We start from the raw sequence: 18654 nt of genomic DNA on the forward strand, positions 1-18654 counted from the left end.
GTTACACTTCCCCTCGTGACTATTTGCATATTAATTTGAAATGTACACACAACAGGATGATTTGAAGTGTAATCGCACCGACACGTTTATAAATACACACACACGCGCCACGCTTAATTGGCGGTTAGATTTCTAAATCTCGGGGTGCAGCCTTACTCGTTCAACTCAAAGCAGGATATCTGAGAGACATGTGTAACAAACCCCCCCTCCCCTCCTTTCCATTTAATTGGTTTCATAAACAGATTAATTTGAAGGAGAGGGGGGCTTAATTGCTAATCGGCGTTTCCATGCAGCTCCTGAAGAGTTGAACAGGATCAAGTGTGTTCTTCTACCACAAAAAGGCCTTCAGAGCCTCCAGTGCTCTACAAAGAATTCAGGAGGCAGCGGAGAGGAGAAGAGAGGATGCAGACGAAATTAAGTGACGGGGAAAGAAAAGTAAGAGAGGAGAGAGGGACAAAGACGTCTGTCCTCCCACTCCAAACTAATCCAAACTAAATATCACGGGTACGACGGGGGAAATGATCAATGTTTTCTGCAGTAAAACGACGTAAAAACATCGAGGAGAACATTTAGAAAACATTATCGGAATAGAAATGTCAGACGTCAGAGAAAACAGCTTGTTGATGTTGTTTCCCATCAGAAGAGCAACGCAAAGATTCACAAAACACAGAAAACACTTTCGCTGTGTCTCTATGAAACCATTACGTGAATTTATGTTTCCATCAACTGTGTGAATGTTGAGCGTCCTTCAGTCAATCAATCTACAGAATGTGTGGAAAACGCAGCCTAAATATTACTCTTATATATATAATCTTCATCAGTTATCCAGTGAGGGATGGAGCCTCCAACACAGAACCTTCAAAACCTTTTTCAACCCTTTAACAATGGACCGCGGGAGGTTGTTGTTTGCATGATGCTGATTAACTCGATTTAAAATCAAACATCATCACAGGTTGAGCATTCTTTCTGCAGTGGAAAGCTGAGGCTTCTGCCTTTTGCATCACCAGCGCAGACTCGTGATGATATTATGTGCAGCATGTAATTATGCAAAGAACACCAATGCAGGCACTGAGGAAATACTTTCTACTGCAGGTGAAACTATCGATCGCTTTACTCTGAAAATGTACATAACTCAAATAACTCGTGGATATTTAGTTCATGTCTCTACATTTAGAAATCTTATGGATCAACATGCTTTGTGTGTTTTATTTAGTAAAATCTGATGTCAAGATTTTTGTGTACTTCTAATAAATAACACAATTTCAACACTTATAATAAGGTTGTGTAGTTTTTAGGGATATGAAGCAATTGAAAATACCACTTTAGGCACCGGAGAACCGTTTCTATTGCAGAGTTCAAAGGGTTAAATAACTGTAACTGTAAAAACTCAAACAGTGAATTCATTCCTCTTAAATGTAAGATTCTGAGATTGTAGTCCCCATCAAACTTAAAGTCAACCCCCCTTCTAGGTTTTAAATGGTGCAATAAATCCATCCGTGAATGTTTGTTCTTGTATTATGATTGCTTCCTGTATCCTGATTCAAGGCTTCATGTTCCTCATAAAAACACAGATCGATTGTGTTGATAATTGAGGACGCAGTGAGCTCTTTGACGTGCTGTTGTTTTTGTTTGTCTTCGGTGACATTTGTGGCGATGTCATCCCCAGCGGTGCTCAGCGATAGGCTGATTCTGCTGTCCTTCCTGGAGCAGAGCCAAGTGGCTGCAGTCCACCTCAACCAGAAGAACCAGGATTCCCCAGAGACCGGCAGGCGAACAGAGAAACTCTCTCCCTCTGAAATCAAGGTACAGTAGAAACGCAGCGACGGAGAGAGTAGAGCCAGAGAACAAACGTGTTAAAGTATCGCTGTGCAACATTTCCAAAAGGTTTTTTATCATATTTATTTCATGTTTTTTCAGATGCTGAAATACAAGTAGTATAAATCAGTCACATGTTCTTTTAAAAGGCGGCATACAGTAATGTTTATCATGAAAACATCTATTATAAACATGGTAAAATGACTCTACTTCTCTCTTGATTTATTACCTCAGTAAACATTGTAAACATGAGTTTATGGTCTCAATCTCTAGTTTCAAGTCTTCTTCAATACAGCATGATGTTCATTTAGTAAATGATGGTCCATTTAGAGTCACACAGACCATAAAGCAGGGGATGCTTTAGGGCGGGGCTACACAGTGATTGACAGGTCTCTACCAGAGACTCTCTCTAGAGACTCTCTCTACTTCACTCAAATATGGTCACTTCCGCTCACCGGTTGCAAAACCCCAAGATGGCGACGGCCGAAAAATCCAAGATGGCGACGGGCAAAATGCCGAACTGGAGGCTTGAAAACATCAGTCCACAAACCAACGGGTGACGTCTCTACGACTGCGTCCACTTCTCATACACAGTCTATGGCTGTTGGCTGTTGGCTGTTAAATAAACTACTTTTACGTCCATCAAAACGAGGACTTAACATACGTCACTTATCTAACGGCCCCTTCACTGTGAACGTCTTTCCCGTGTTCGTCCATGATTCCCTCTTGAAGGTGTGTATAGAGAGGCCGTCTGATCGGGAGCTGGTCCACTAGCTGTTAGCAGCAGGTCTGATTAAATGCCGTCCCTCCTCCAAAACAAAACTACACTGTGTCCTCCTCCGCTAGCTGGCTAACCGCTAACCCTGGCATTATCACATTACTGCCAGGCCCTTTTGTTGAGGCGTGTGTGTGTGTGTGTGTGTGTGTGTGTGTGTGTGTGTGTGTGTGTGTGTGTGTGTGTTCATGTTGGTGTGTGTGTGTGTGTGTGTGTGAGTTCATGTTGGTGTGTATAAAAGCAATCGTTGCTACCGTGCGTCTGTCTCCAGAAGCAGAGTCCTGATAAGACACCCCCCCCCCCCACACACACACACACACACACACACACACCACCACCCCCACACCTCTGTCAATGCATGTGCATGCAACCTGCGACGTACACACGTGTGCACAACTAACCCATCCCCCACAACAAACACACACACTCTCACACACACACACACACATACACATGCACATCGCCCTGGTCCAGTGGGCTAAGCTGGGGAAGGGAGAGTGGGGGGGGGGGGGGGGTGTTGAGAGAGAGAGAGGGGGGAGGCTAAACTAATCCGGCCCACAGAAAGTGCTTTTTGATTATTGCTGACCAGCAAACGCCAGCAGAAAGAAAAAAACTAGAAGAGATGGTTTGGGATGGTTGGGGGGGGGGGGGGGGGGGGTAGATAGTGTGTTATTAACCCAGTCAGTTTTTGATTTTTTCTTCTTCTTCTTTTCCATTTCTCATCTGTCAGTGATCTCCCGTTCAGCTGTTTGGGGCGACTCTTTGTTCCCTTTATCATCAGATGTACCTCCATCATTTTAATTCATCTCTGTATTTTGTGTCCAAAGCAGATCCCCCCCCCCCCCCCCCCCCCCGAAAACCCCAACCCCGACCCCCACCCCGACCCCCAAACCCCTCTCAAGGGGGCAGGAGGGGCAGACATGGACCACTGAACCCTCCAGCTTCTCGATTTACTAATTTCTGCATGTTTCTGTGCTTCTAAACCGTCGTTCTTAAAAATGAATGTCTGTATTACCGCGTTTATACAACCTGCCTTTTCTGTGAGTCACTCTTCTACGACGGAGGTCGTGTGTGTGTGTGTGTGTGTGTGTGTGTGTGTGTGTGTGTGTGTGTGTGTGTGTGTTGGCCATCGTCTCTGGTAGCTGGTTCATTGTGTTAGTGAGTGTGACTGGAGATAAAGAGTGTATGAAAGGCCTGGTGTGTGTGTGTGTGTGTGTGTGTGTGTGTGGAGGAGGAATGAGCCGTGGTGTGCATGAAAGCCGGGGTCACAGAGTAAGACCTGCAATTTCACCTGCGTTAAAAGTGCTTCTGGATGGAGCACCGCTTGTTTAATCATGTGTGTGTGTGTGTGTGTGTGTGTCTGTAAAAAAGCGTGTGCACTTTTTCATACCAGGGCCTCTACATGTATGTACATGTGTATTTGTGTGCATACATGCATGATGCGTGTGTGTGTGTGTGTGTGTGTGTGTGTGTGTGTGTGCCCCCCCGTGCCCCCTCAAGCGTCGCGAGAGCTCATTACTGTGCGTCTCTTTGTTGTGGCCCGTAGAGCGTGGCAGACCTTCCCAAAAAATATGCACATCACTAAAACAACAAGCCCCGACAGAACAAAACACACACACACATTAATAATGGAAGATGAAAAACAACCGTAGACATCAACAACAACAAAAAAACAAGATGGGGGAAGGACATGAGTGATATGTGTGGTTAAGTTTCAGAGCCCTCAGGTGTTTAAATCCAAATGAATCACTAAGACACGACAAGAAGATACAAGAAGATACATGTGTGTCGACTGCCGCTTTATTCTAGATGCATCCTCTCCTCTCTGTGTGTGTGTTTGCGTGTCCAGGTGGTGTGTGTGGAGGCTGGTGGGCGTGGCCGAAGGCTCCGCAGACAGGTGCGCCTCAACCGTCTGCAGGATGTGGCGCTCTGCTGGTGGGACCTGGACGAGCCCGGTGACGAGCCGTGGACCTGGACCCCCACGAACACGCAGAGGAACAACCTGGTGCTGCTCAGCTGCTCACCTGCTGAAGGCCTCAAGGTACACACACAAGCACGCACGCACGCAGCATGCACGCACGCACACACACACAGACACACACAAAGGGCAGGGACAACGTTTTCAAGACTTGGAGAAGGTTTTTGTGCGTTGTCCCCGTGGAGTCTTGTTTGGTCGCTGTGGGGATGCAACAAACTGGAGCGAGACTGGAGTCGATATTCGTGGCATTAACTTAAATAAGTTTGGTGAGAACATGGTGCATTGTTTGGGAGCGAGTTGCTGCCTGAACTTAAAGTAGAAAGGATTAAAAAAGGATTTCATCCAACGAAAAATAATAAACTCACAATTAGTTGATGCTGGTAAATTTCCATTATCGGGATAGTCGTGAATATTGTCTCGAGTGACTTGAAAGAGATGGTACAGAAGTGAAAAATAGAGCCTGACTTTAATATACAGTTAGTTTCTATTTTCTTATTTATTATTCTATATTCATGCAGGAGGACCTTATCAGTTATGATGACCGTACAGTAATTAAGATGTCAAATGTATTTGTTTCTTAAAAGGTATAAAATGAGGTGATTCCAGTTCGTTTTAGTGCCATTATAAAACTTCACGATATCATGAATCACATTATTTGTGACCCTTGCTTCGGGATTCACCTTCATCTGATCAGGACTCCTCTTATGGAGATACATCGGCTCTCATTATAAGCACGTTTCACAAGACTTTGTAGAGAACAAGCTCAGACTAATTTAACTATAACTGTAATGATTAAATAGGGTGAAGAAGTAAGAAATGAGACCGAGCAAAGCGTAAAGTTTCATGAGTGACCGTGAATAAGAAATCCTGTCTTAAAAGGATTTATAATACCTTTACTGTGGTGTTTGAAGCCCAGTAAACAAATCATAACTCCCGCTGTTTATTTCATATGTTTTTTTATATATACGCAGTGAAAGAGGCAACAAAGCTGCTGTTTTGAATCGGGAGGCCTGTGTTGTGCCGGATGGGATTGGGGACGGCGTGTTAAGTCACCTCAAGGGTGGCACCTCCGTGTTGCACCTCCATGCATCACCATATGAAATAAGAAGGGAGGAAGCTAAGCTGTGGTACAGCGTGAAGGAGAACGCCTACACACACACACACACACACACACACACACACACACAGACATGTTAAGACGCACACATCCTCGTGGCCTCTGGCAAAAACCGTCACCCGTGACCCGATTCCGTGTCACCGTAGGATTGTCCTCGTGCCAAAAAGCAGATGAAATATCCCCCCCCCAAAAAAAAAAAATGAACCAAACTGGGCTTAACTCTATACTCCTCGTACGGTGCTTCATCGGTAAGCACATGCAAAACGTTTCACCACACCAGAGAGTGAGAGAAGGGAGGAAAGATGAGCGTTACCAATTGCATGCTAGGAAAACAAATTCATGGAGGAGAGAATTGAGGAGGGGGGGGGGCGCGGGGGGCGCGGGGGGACATGAATATTGAAATAAGTAAAGCTGTTCGCTGCTTCTTTTTTTTTTTGGAACGCTCTTCACATTTATCACACTCCTTCACCTAGTTTATTCTCTCTATGTCTCCTTCACCCCCCATCCACACACACACACACACACACACCACCTCCTCCTCATCCTCCTCTCCTCTCCTTCCTTCCTTCCTTCCTTCCTCCACGCTTCAGAAACATTAAAGTCTCTTCGCGGGGCTGCAGCATCGCGCTCTAATGAAAGCGTTTGTTGTCATTTTTCATGATGCGCGGTGTGAAATTAAGCGAGCAGTTTATGTAAGAGCCGTGGAGGGAATCAAACGCCGGGCACACATCGGGAGACGCCAGGGACTTCAATCACTTCAAGCTCATATATATGTTCCTTTTGTTCAGCTCGCTATCTGCAGCACTAAGCCAATTTTCTAGCCAGTCTCTCGGCATTTAAAAAAGTCTGATTTCTTTCCCTATGTGGTCTTAATTTGTATGCCCCCCCCCCCCACACCACCACCCTCCTCTTCCTCACGCTGATAAGTGGAGCCACGGCATGCAGGGGGGGGGGGGGGGGGGGGGGCACATACATACTTCGTTTTTATGCATCCAGTTAACATTTTTAATCATCCTTCCTTCATGCTTCCCTCAACACAAACACACACAAACCTGTTCCTGCATTTAATAATCTGAATGAACAGAAAACACCAGATGAATGTTTTTTTAATTTTTTATGATTGTATGTGTGCATTGATGTTTGCGAACGTACTGTTTTATGTTTTGTTTGTGTTTTTTTAAAGCGTGTGACTATCCAGTTATCTGTCACCAAACAGTTTCTCTGCAGCCGTTTGATCTGCATTCGTGTTTTAATTATTTGTGACTTTAGGAATTTGTCTTTTTTGCAAAACATGAAATAGTTAATGTAGAAGGAATATATATATATATGTATAATTGAATAATTCAATCTGTACTTCATCTCCTCCACAGCTGCTACGATTTAAGAGTGCATTAGAAGCTACATTACGATTGCTAATTTTCCGTCTTAATGTGCAGAACTGCACATGTTCAGCAATGCGGTGAAGAGTCGGCCGTTGAATCCAAAGTGCAGAATTACCCCAAAGCTCCACGGCTTTGTAAAAACAAAGGTCCCACTGCCTCCACAGCGAGGGTCGAGTGAACAATCGTCTCTTCTGTGCAATTATGTTCAGTGCTACCAAATGATGGCAGTTAAGGTGTGAGGAATATTTGTTGGTTTCTCACATCAGTACCTCAACAGTAACCCTGATTCACACACCTAAAAACTTCCCAGTCCTCCCCCCCCCACCTCCTCTACCTCCCCCAATCCCTCCCTTCATCCCTCGACTCTCCTCCGAGTCCCTCCGTCTCTCCCTGTCTTTCTCTGCTCCGTGAGCTGGAAAATTGGCTTCAAAAGGCCACTGCTGTGAACAAGGGCCAGCCACACAGTTGGGCCCGTCCGCTTTATCTTTCACGCCACGGAGGGGGAGAAAAGGTGCCGACGAGGGAGAAAGAGAGAGAAAGAGAGGGAGACAAGAAGAATGGAGAAGAATAGTTTTGACCAGTCACTGAAACCAATAACCAGGAGAAAGCTACTTACTAGAGCTCTCTCTCTCTCTCTGTCTCTCTCTCTCTGTCTCTCTCTCTCTCTCTGTCTCTCTCTCCCTTTCTCTCTCTCTCTGTTCTCCTTTTTGCATCTTTCTCTCCACGTCTCACCCTCCGTCTCTCTCTCTCTCTACTCACTTCCATTCTCTCTCTTTCTGTCTCTCTTGCACATCCTTTCACTCCTTCTCTTATTCATCATTTTTCTATTCCACGCTCTCAGAACCAGCCGATACCGTAACATGTGACTTTCTCTCGCACTTCTTTTAAAGACGGCTGTTGTTTTTATTGGACTTTATTCAGGTGGCAGTTTGTAAAACAGGAGTGCAAATTGTTGCTTTGAGCCTCAGACAGTCTTATAAGATTAAAAACTGTCCTCTCATACTCTTATATTTAACGTCCATATATCAGCTGCGGATGAATCTATATGTCATCATTCGTGCGATGTTCGTGTCCTCTCATGCTTACGGCAGCATGAGTGTTTGCAGTTTTATGTTTGGAAAGACTCAGACTTTATAACCCTGAAAGTCGTGAGTGCCAGCGCTCTAATCTCCTAATCAGCTGTGTTGCCTTCAGGGGCCTTTTGCTTGCCTTTGCTCGGTCCACACAGAATGTAAAACGAGGCCTTAAAAAGTGACCCGGAGTCAAAACGCTGCAGTGCTGACAGCAATATGTGTGACTGTAAAAAGACTGCGAGATGCAGTTTGTGCTCTGCTTTTTCTATTGAGATTTATAGACCCTTTTTTTTATAAATACTGCACTTTTATGAAACACTCAAAAGGCGCTCCAAGTAGACACTCAGGTTAAAGGAGTTTAGATGCTGAATTCTGGGTATAAAATCTCTAAAATCTGCATCGTAAACTGAACTGTGTAAACATTTTGCTGGTCAGAGAAGCCTTTATGAAATAATGATTATAAGATTAAGGAGTTTCTTATAGATTCATAAAATGTCTGTTTCTATAAACATCCAAGTAACATCAATCAATGCATTGACGTTTGAGGCTCTTTACTTTCTGTATGCAGCCGACCAGCAAGGAAAGACCTCTTATCGATTTTAGTGCTGATGTGAAAAAATATTATTAACTTTATCCAATTTCTACTGTCATGGAGTAAATACCTGTTTGTGGTCTAGACCGTTGAATGATTTATCAGTGAATTGAACTTCAGTTGAGGACATGAGTCTGGGAAGTCATGCACGGGTTCATTCTCCATTATCTTACATGTTTTTTGTGTATTCGGGATGTGTCAAAATAAAAGCTTGAGCTCTTTGAAATGCTGGTTGTTGTTGCAGCTCTTGTACTCTTCGCTGGTCTGTAGCTGACACTGCCCCCCCCCCCCCTCTCCTTCACGGGGTCACCGATCAGGGGAGGCAGAGCTGAATCAGCTGCTCCTCATCCGCGATGGTGCCTCGGTGGCATCCTGGCACAGCGGGCAGTGGGCACTAGCAAGCCGGGCACGAGATGAAAAGCTGAGCGGATGAGATGTGGTTGGTGGTGGTGGTGGGGGGGGGGGTCGGTCAGCAGGGCTTGTGGAATGGAAGTAGGTCTTGATTCCTGCGACAGCATTCTGTGTGATCGACTCAGGAAGCAAACTCTGGTTCTGAAAAGGGAAGCCAACGCTTCATGTGTTAAAGCTGCATTCTCTCTAGTGACCACCAGGGGGCGACTCCTCTGGTTGTATAGAAGTCTATGAGAAAATGACTCTACTTCTCTCTTGATTTATTACCTCAGTAAACATTGTAAACATGAGTTTATGGTCTCAATCTCTAGTTTCAAGTCTTCTTCAATACAGCATGATGTTCATTTAGTAAATGATGGTCCATTTAGAGTCAAACAGACCATAAAGCAGGGGATGCTTTAGGGCGGGGCTACACGGTGATTGACAGGTCGCTACCACAGCGTTGTCTGGTCTGGGAATTGGCTGAGCTCTACCCTCTCGTGTCACGTCTGGTTGCAAAAACACAAGATGACGACGACCTTAAAACCAAGATTGCAACGGCAAAAAAAACAATATGGCGACTGCCAACAACAAAGATGGGAGTCTAAAAACTAAGTTGAAGACGGACAAAAACCAAGATGGCGACGGCTAAAACTAGCATGGCGCAGCCAATGTGCAGAACAAACCAAATGGTGACGTCACGGTGACCACGTCCGCTTCTTATATTCAGTCCATTGATGGACTCGATGGACACTCGTTTGTTTAATGCGTGTGTCACTTTGTCCCCGCAGACATGAAGCTCTCCAGAGAACCACACCCCGCCGCTCACATGAGCCGAGCTCCTCACATAAACACACAGCACCCACCCCCTGGGGAGCAGCAGGAGCTAGCTGGAGGATTATGGAGAGGAGAAAAGAAGAAAAAAAAAAGAAGCTTTCAGGAGGACAGTCATCTGCTTCTCTCTCCTGCTGTAGACCACGAGCACAAAAAAAAAAAACCTTCCTCCCTCTAAGTCCCTTTTTGGCAATGCCTGCCAAAATACTGGGCTGGGCAGCTTTGGGGAAAAGGAAAGGAAGGCAGGCAGGCAGACGATCCTTCTTTCTGTCAACACGGCGAAAAGAAATGGGCTCATTTAGCCAAAGCTGCCACGGTCAATGCAGGGCTCTGATAGAGGCTTTGGTGAGGTGAAATCCCTCCTATAAAGCTCTGTTAGCGGCTGTGGAGCTGCTTGGCTGCTGTTTAGCTGAAGGCTGACGTCTCCTGTCATCCACCCACTGTTCCCGGCTCCTTGTGGGTGTTTTTATCGACAGCGCCACCCGTGACACGGCCTTTCTCCATCAGTGTCGGTGCTTAGCGGCCCCCTCCACCTGGTTGTGGTCCAGGAGCGAATAATCTCACTTCTGGATTTTGACCATTTGGTCTAATAACGCCAAGCTTTCTCCATGTATCCTCTTTTTCTTTCTTGTCACCATGTGTAGCGTTGAGCTCTTGGCTCCTCACTCACGCAGGTAAACAGAGCAGGTTGTTTATCACCGGGGTGCCAGAGCCGTGGCATGCTCGGGGAGAAGACGTTGTTGACCTTGAGTTAAAACGGAGCTCTTATCATTAGTCGTCTTGATTGACAGCCTGGTGTTTATGAAGGGAAGTGGAAGGCTCTATTTCCTCCATCTCCGGGGGGGAGTTTGAGGGGCTTCTCTGTCTTTCTCTCACATGTTCTTTCTATCCTTCTGCTTCCTTCTTTTATTCAAAAACAGGTTTGTTCATCTGCAGTACTCGGCGTCTTCCAATTACCAAATAGTAGAACATGTTAAAACGAGAACAAAATGACGAGATTAAGTTTCTATTCATGCAATGTTTAGTGATGCTAAACTACTGAGGGGATGCTGGCTGAATCCTCCCTCTAACATAAAGTATTAGGAGGAAAATACAGTCACTCCCGCACTAAAGACAGAAATAAAAACAGAGCATGTTCCCAACGGTGATGCTAACACACTGATTTGAAGCAGGAGCGTGTTAGCATGCTAACATATGCTACTTAACACTGAGCACAAAGTATTGGACACATTATGACTGAGATGAACAGTCAGCAACTTTATTACATCTTCTTCTTTACCAAATTTTTGTCCCGATATTTCCCTCAAAAGCACAAATAAATTCAGGGGATTTTTGCTCTGTGGAACTTGGACAGCATGACTGTAAAGCATCTCATTGTTGTGAATCTGAAGAATCTAAAAAGTTTTAGAATTCACAAGTTTTACAGGTTTGAACGTCAGCCTGCATTTAGTGGCGCGATCAATTTTAAATCTCAAGCTCAGTGAGTGGATGTTTCTAAAACTCAACAACTAAATGAGTAAATTCTCCAGAGTTAGAGGACTTTGCTTGAAACATCTTTGGTGTGAATGTGTGATAACTAATATTAGCCGTTGTTGAGAAGAGCGATGTAATCGTTCATTGAGGGCTTTGGAACGACCTGCCTCAGGGAATAAATAAGAATAATATTTTAAATCACTGGCTTTTATGTGATGTGATCTTTTGCTTTACTACTTTATTTACATTTTTTCTTATTATTAAATCTTTTCATTTCTTTTAATGTTAATTTTCTATTTCTTTTAATTTTTTATTTTAATTATTTTAATAAATACATTTATTTTTAGATTTTATTCAATATATTTCTTAGTTTGTTCTTATCGTATGGATTGTTTTTTTATTGTTTTATTGATTGTTTCCTCATGGTTTCACTGTGACCTTAGTTTTCTGTTGTTTTATTGCCTTGTTTTGTCTTTCAAAGCACTTTGTAAACTCTGTTTTTAAAGGTGCTATAATAATAAAGTTATTATTATTGTTGGATCAGATCAGCTTCATAAGGAGAATGTTCATCAGACTCTCTGTAATCCTCCTCTTCTCCTCCTCCTCCTCCTCTCCCTCAAAGGTCCTCGGCTCCCTCCGGACTGAAGGGAACCCTCTGGACTGCTGCTTCAGCGTTCTCCAGCCCTACCAGCTGCTGACGGTGGAGCTTCCTGCAGCAGCCCCCGGATTCACAGAGGGGTCCCGGGCCGACGCCTGCGTCTACGAGTGTGCACGAGGACGCCTGCACCGCCTGTCCGTTACCCGCATCCCGCTGCCGTCCCGTCCCGTCTCCTGCTCGCGTCACCCCTCTGAGACCACGCTCCTCCTGGGCCTCGCCGACTCCTCCTTGGTGCTGTACGACCAGCGACGGGGTGTCTCTCTGCTGGCCTCCTGCCCTGTGCAGCCCGCCCTCCTGGCCTGGCACCCTGCTGGGGCCGTGGTCCTGGTAGGGGGAGAGCAGGGGGAGCTGATGTGCTTTGATGTGGGCTTGGCACCTGTTAGCATGGCACTGGTAGCGGAGGAGGTGGCTCCGGCCGCCTCGCTGAGACTAGCCGAACACCTGCGCTGCTGTGGAGGTCTGGAGGGACTGCAGTGGGCCACGGGCCTGGAGGGAGGCGTGCTGATGTTGGCCTTTCACGGGGGGCCGCTAGCAGCTCTGAGATTCAGACTAGGTGAGTGAAATAACATCCAAACACTGGAAAAAACTAAATGACTGCACCCTCGCAATATTAATCAAAGCAAAAAGCTTTAAACTACATCTCTATTTAACACATAAGTCTCCACACCGCTGTAGATTCATGTGTGAAACGAATGAATCTCATCTAAAGAAACTACATTAACTACCTTTCATAATGTGAGTTCTTATTCTTAGATGCTGCCTAGAGTAACTACTAAGGCCTCGATCACACAGAGCGTCTTTTTGCAGTTTGCTGCGTCTTTTTTAAATTATTGTTTGCGAGGCAACCACTGCATGAGTGCTAACATTAGCTTAGCACAAGCTACCTAACAGTTAATAGTAAACAACAACCTTACCTGGAATCTCAAGCACCGCACTAATTTGGCTCCTACTGTTTCTCTCAGATCGTGATGACTACGTTTGGTAAAGTCGTGTAAATCTGTCAATGAGAACGACAATTTTCCACTCCGAGTTGAATTTATTTTCAACTCGAGGTGTTCAGAGCACTCCGGAAAGAACGGGAGGCGTTCAGCAAACCAAAAGCTGCCACGCAAAGCGCTTCACTCTCACAAAAAGCCTCCTCAGGCTGCTGAAACACAAACAATCAAGACCTAAGACGGTCACGATATCAGATTTAGACACGATAATGGTGCCAAAAGAATTCTAGATCACAATTTGATCACGATAGAAAATGTGTAAAAAGTCAAATTTAATTTTAACTTGTAGAGAGATGAAGCGAGGCACTGGATTACTCACACGATATTATAAAGTGTGTGTTATTAACACGATACCAATATTTCATTTCTTAAATAGCACCGTTATCGTGAATACCGATACATTGCAGCATCTTAAGCAACCGCCCTTACAATTGTACTTTACATGCACCGATCCCAAATAGTAACTGAAGCACAAACCGTCCCAGTCGTCTCCTCGTGATGAAGAGTCGGAGGAAGAAGAGTCTTCCTCTGTTTTGGAACTGACTCTGAACCTCCGCTGTGTAAATACGTCGGAGGTCGTCCTCTCACCTCCCCGCTGCTGAGGGAAGTTAATTTGTAGGCGGGCGGGGAAGGTTAGCAGGAGTCACGCTCTCAGAGGTCATTCAATAATCGCCCCGGGGCAAGAGCCCCCCAGGTGCATTCTGGGATGCATTTTTCCGATAAATCGTTTACAGTGGCTGCGCAGTCCCTCGGGGCCCCCAGATAAAGTTTGCCAATCAAAATGTTTTTTTTTTTGCCGTAGCAGCCACCTCACTCTTTAACTCACTCGTACACACACACACACACACACTTGTACACACATACACACACACTCGTGCACATATTCAGCGTCTTTAATTGTGACTTTGGAAAGAAGATGTGACAGTGGCACGCAGCTCTCTGCGGAAGTTTGAAAGCAGGAGTGTGGGGGTGGAAGGTAGAAGATTGTCTGTGTGTGTGTGTGTGTGTGTGTGTGTGTGTGTGTGTGTGTGTGTGTTTGACTGACTGTGTGTATCCAACTGCGTTTGCCTGTGTGCACAGGGAAAGGGGAGGGTGTCTTCCAACAATAGCTTCCCCTCCTCTGATCGCCTGCCAAGGTTTTGATGAAGAAAGTCACTGCACGTCTTTTCTCCATGATAATTCTTCTCCCCCCCCACACACACACACACACACACACACACACACACACACACACACACGTGTGTGTATTCTTCTATTTCTGTGCTTCTATGCACACACACACACACACACTCCAACTCATTTGTTTGTTTGCTTGCGCTCCGTCTCTGTATTGCCTTGTTTCATAAGGCCCCGCTACATGACAGAAGGAGTGAGTCGGGAGACGGCGAGGAAGAAAGACTTGGCCGAGCTCCAAGTTCTCGTTTTTTTTTTTGTTTTCCATAGGAGGCAGCCCTCCCTGTTGTCACCCCCCTTCCTCCCCCTTCCTCCCCCCTTACCCTCCCGCCTGCACCGAGTTATCTCATCCGGGCACACGTTGGCCGCGGCTGGGCCGTCACCGGTAGGGCAGACCGGGGAACGTGCTGCACGACATGCAAAGAAAAAAATTTTAAATAAATCTGTGGGGATGTGAAAATATTGTTGATGTTTAATTACATAACTGGGTGCATTAGTAGTGTAAATATAATGTAGTATGGTTACGTACTAAAGCAGAAGGAAAACCTCCACTGCACAAGTGTGCTTTCTTATTTTAAATAAGTCGAGTCAATCCAAGGCAACAGTTTGAGTTCAAACCACCAGATTAATTACTAGTTTGGCAGCTTCTTCCTCACTCATTGTTAGATATTTTAATTTCTAAAAAGGAAATTAAACCAAACTGTGATTTACTGAATGAATGTCCACAATAAAACAGTTTTTAATGGCAGATTCTTTATTATAGGAAGACTTCATTATTCCTTAGTTTTGTCTCTGGAGTCGTGTTCTCGTCTTGGTCTTGTCCCGTATTCGTTGTGTTCTCGTTGTTTTCTTGTTTACTTGTCGTGTTCTTGATGTGTGTTCTCCGTATTGTTGTCGTTTTCTCATTGTGAACCCGTCGCGTTCTCGTCGTGAACTTGTCGCGTTCTCGTCGTGTTCTTGTCGTGTTCTTGTACATACTCGTGGTGTTCTTGTTGTGTACTCATCGTGTTTGCTGTTTTTTCGTGCGGCTGCTCCGTGTTGATGCACGTCTGACTCTGCTGTTCAAATAAGTTAGTGAAGACAGATGTGAACTGACTCGTCCTCACCACCACAATGAGCCATTGTCTCCGCTTAGAGTTAGTTTAGAGACGTTCACGCCCAACGCAAGGACACACACACACACACACACACACACACACGTAGAAACACGTATGCTCAGCTGATGTATTAGCCACATTAACCCACTCTTAAGGGGATTTGGGGGCTTGCTAATTGCCAGCTTGTCATTTTAATTGCTCAAACGACTCCCCCCCTCCACACACACACACACACACACACACACACACACACACACACACACACACACACACACACAACTTAAATTAATTAGACAAGAGTCAGTGGTGACTTTGGCTGCCTGCAGTCTGGCCCGTTGACAGTACCGCTGTCAGTGATCACCTACACTGTCCAGAGCCACCAGCTATGTCCAAATTCAGTTTAGTGAATATATATAAGCCTAAAGGAATACTACACACTAAATGAGCATTTATATATCAGTTACTCACCTCGTGTTACCTTTGTTTTCCTCTCGTGCCTCCATGATGAACGAAGAATAAAAAAACCCTGAGAACAGTCCTTGATGAATTGAAGTAAATGGATAAACTTTATTTTACAAACTTGTTAATGTTCACTACTTCAGAAACATCTGCACCTGTTCACCTTTAAACCTTCACTGTTCAAAACACTTCAGCATGAGCAGTCTCACGCTGGTGCAAAGTGTTTTAAACAGTCATACTTCAGTGAAGATGCTGGTGTTTGTAAAGTAGTGAGCACACGACTGGATGAATGAGACTTGAATTATACTGAACTTGTTGTGTGACAGTTTGTAAACAGATGTGTTGATAAAGTTTTTCCCCCATTTACTTAAATTCATCAAGACTTTTTCTCTGTTTTCTGATTCTTTCTTCAGTGGTTCAAGTTAACATGAGGCGAGTAACTGATGTACAGACTGTTACGTGTATGTAAGCGTTTCTTTGGCACTTTAAAATTTAAAGTTTCATGTTACAGAGAAGTTAAACGTCTTTTATGGCGACATGTATATGAGTTTGGTGTCTCACATCAGCCTCACCTCACTGAAGTCAGAGATTCCTCCGAGTGTTTCGCTCTGAACCGTCTCGATCCATCACAACGGACATTAAACATTAAACACACATTCACACTAATGCACAGAACCAGACACCTCTACTACCGGGAAGGGTACAAAACCTCGTCCTGCCATTATTCAACATAATGTGCTTTGGCACATACACACACACACACACACACACACACACACACACACACACACACACACACGTACAAACAAAAGCATAATCAGTCACCTCTGGTCAAAAGGCGTAATGAGTTGTGGCATTCCTCTCATACATACTGTATGTGTTTCAGATGTATTTAAATAGATGGTGATGAGGACACACATACACACACACACACACACACGCACACACACTCCAGGGATTAAATAGACTTCCCCACTAATTGATTGACAAGTCGATGTCGGTCTCTCACCGATCTAGTGCTGCTTCAGAGTTTAGACCGATCCACTGGACACTTACTGATAAGTAAGTGTAAATATATTTGTGAAGTACTTATTTAGTAGTAGAAATTGGTGTTTGATTTGTCAGATAATACCCATGTTTATTGGGTTATGTACTTATTTGTAAGCTTCTTTATATAAATGTTGGAATACTTGATCACACTGCTCTCTAACGGTCACATGGATGAAGGAGATCCTGGTGTATGTTGTTCTTCTAAATAAACTAAAAACCAAACTGTGACTGTGTTGGACAGGCGCTCTGACCGGAGGACAGATGGGTCCCGGTGAGCTGCTGCAGCAGCGGCTGCGTTGTGGTCAAGTCAAAGAGGCGCTGGGCGTCCTGCGGGCCATGGACTGGAGCATCATGGGAGACGAGTGCTACCGAGGCCTGAGCTCAGTCACCAACCACCTGCTGAGGCTGCAGCTGAACGCAGACAGAGAGGGTGGGTCCACCGCTCCACTTCAGGCTTTACTGTTCCTCAAACCTCAGCTGTCTAATACAAACAACAGTTTGATTTTTTTTATGTTTCTGGTTCTGTAACGTTAGATTAAATCCCAGTAAAAAGACACGAGAGAGGAGGAGACAATATTCTAAAGTTAATCCACTTGCATTACATTTATTATTCTTTTTGTCAACGTTTGCTGTTAATTAGCACAAAGTTCCAGGACCCTACAAGTAGAAAGAGTAAAACATTTGAACTACTATGAAATAGAATTAAACCAGTTGACTTCTCACATTAAGACAATACGTTTTCCAAAATGTAATATTAAATATGCATTTTGTTGACATATTTGAGTCAACGGTTTTTAATTAAAGGGTGAGTTTTCGATATCGCTTTGTGTCCCTCCATAAATCAGAAAATACCATTTAAAAGAATCCATTTCCTCCATGTTTTTATTAATAAATGTATAAATGAGTGTGTGAGTGATGTGTGAACAAACCTCTGTGTGAACCTTCAGCACATAGAGAGGAGTGAACGTGTAAAGTTTGGTGTGTGTAAGAGCTGCTGAAGATTTATCATCAGAGTCTGAGAACAAACTCATTCAGAGAAAACGTCCTTTAAAGAGACGTTTAGTTCATTACAGACATTTAGAGACTCTACAGGTGAAGAGGGTCAAACATGAACTCATAGATATCACCATGAACCTTCACCACTTCATCGCTCACATTAAGAGGATTATGTTTTGTAAATGTGAGTTTTCACCTTCATATTTCTGTTTTCTCTGTATTTGTATTGTGTGTGTTTGTGTTGTTTGTCTGCAGCCCAACTAGAAGCCGCTCTGGGTGTGTTTTACGCTCCGCCTGCTCCTCTCTCTGATGTCGTGATACTCGAGTACAGGGAGCCAATCAGCAAGTGCGCCCGCCGCTTTTTTCACCACCTTCTCAGGTAACGCCACCGACGCCGTGCTGTCGCTGTGGTCCTAATTTGATCATCTGAGGGAGACATTTGTCTTTTTTTGCGCAACTCTTCAGGGGGGAGTCGAACGGTCGAGGTCGGCTAAATGCATTTGAATACATAAATACATAAATACATACATGAGTGGTGTGGTCCTCCGAGGGCTGTCCTTCTTTTGTAACTAACACTCATTTAGTCGACTCATCGATTAGTTGATTTAAATCGACGGATCTGTAAAACTGAGCTCCTCTTTACGTCTTGTTTTTCCAGAAATGTGCTCTTAGGCTACAGATCAGTAATTATCTGACCCATGACTCAAAGCTGCTTTTAACTCTACAAACACACATTTACAGACTATTTTAAGGCATAACGAGAACATTTCATTGGGTGCAGAATCACAATAAGCATC

The 18654-nt window shown here is 44.5% G+C and overlaps 1 protein-coding gene across 1 annotated transcript in view; it reads left to right on the top strand.

Moving 5' to 3' along the window:
* wdpcp (WD repeat containing planar cell polarity effector) overlaps positions 1-18654 on the top strand; it is a gene marked incomplete at its 5' end in the record, with an annotated part of 59916 nt that overhangs the window by 14827 nt on the left and 26435 nt on the right. Inside the window, 5 exons of the mRNA XM_079169413.1 lie at positions 1667-1803; positions 4440-4631; positions 12052-12640; positions 17103-17291; positions 18113-18236. Of these exons, the coding sequence (XP_079025539.1) occupies positions 1667-1803; positions 4440-4631; positions 12052-12640; positions 17103-17291; positions 18113-18236 (1231 nt within the window). The remainder of the gene's footprint in view (positions 1-1666; positions 1804-4439; positions 4632-12051; positions 12641-17102; positions 17292-18112; positions 18237-18654) is intronic.

This window comes from Pholis gunnellus (genome assembly GCF_910591455.1).
Source record: "Pholis gunnellus genome assembly, chromosome: 11".
Lineage (NCBI taxonomy): Eukaryota > Metazoa > Chordata > Actinopteri > Perciformes > Pholidae > Pholis > Pholis gunnellus.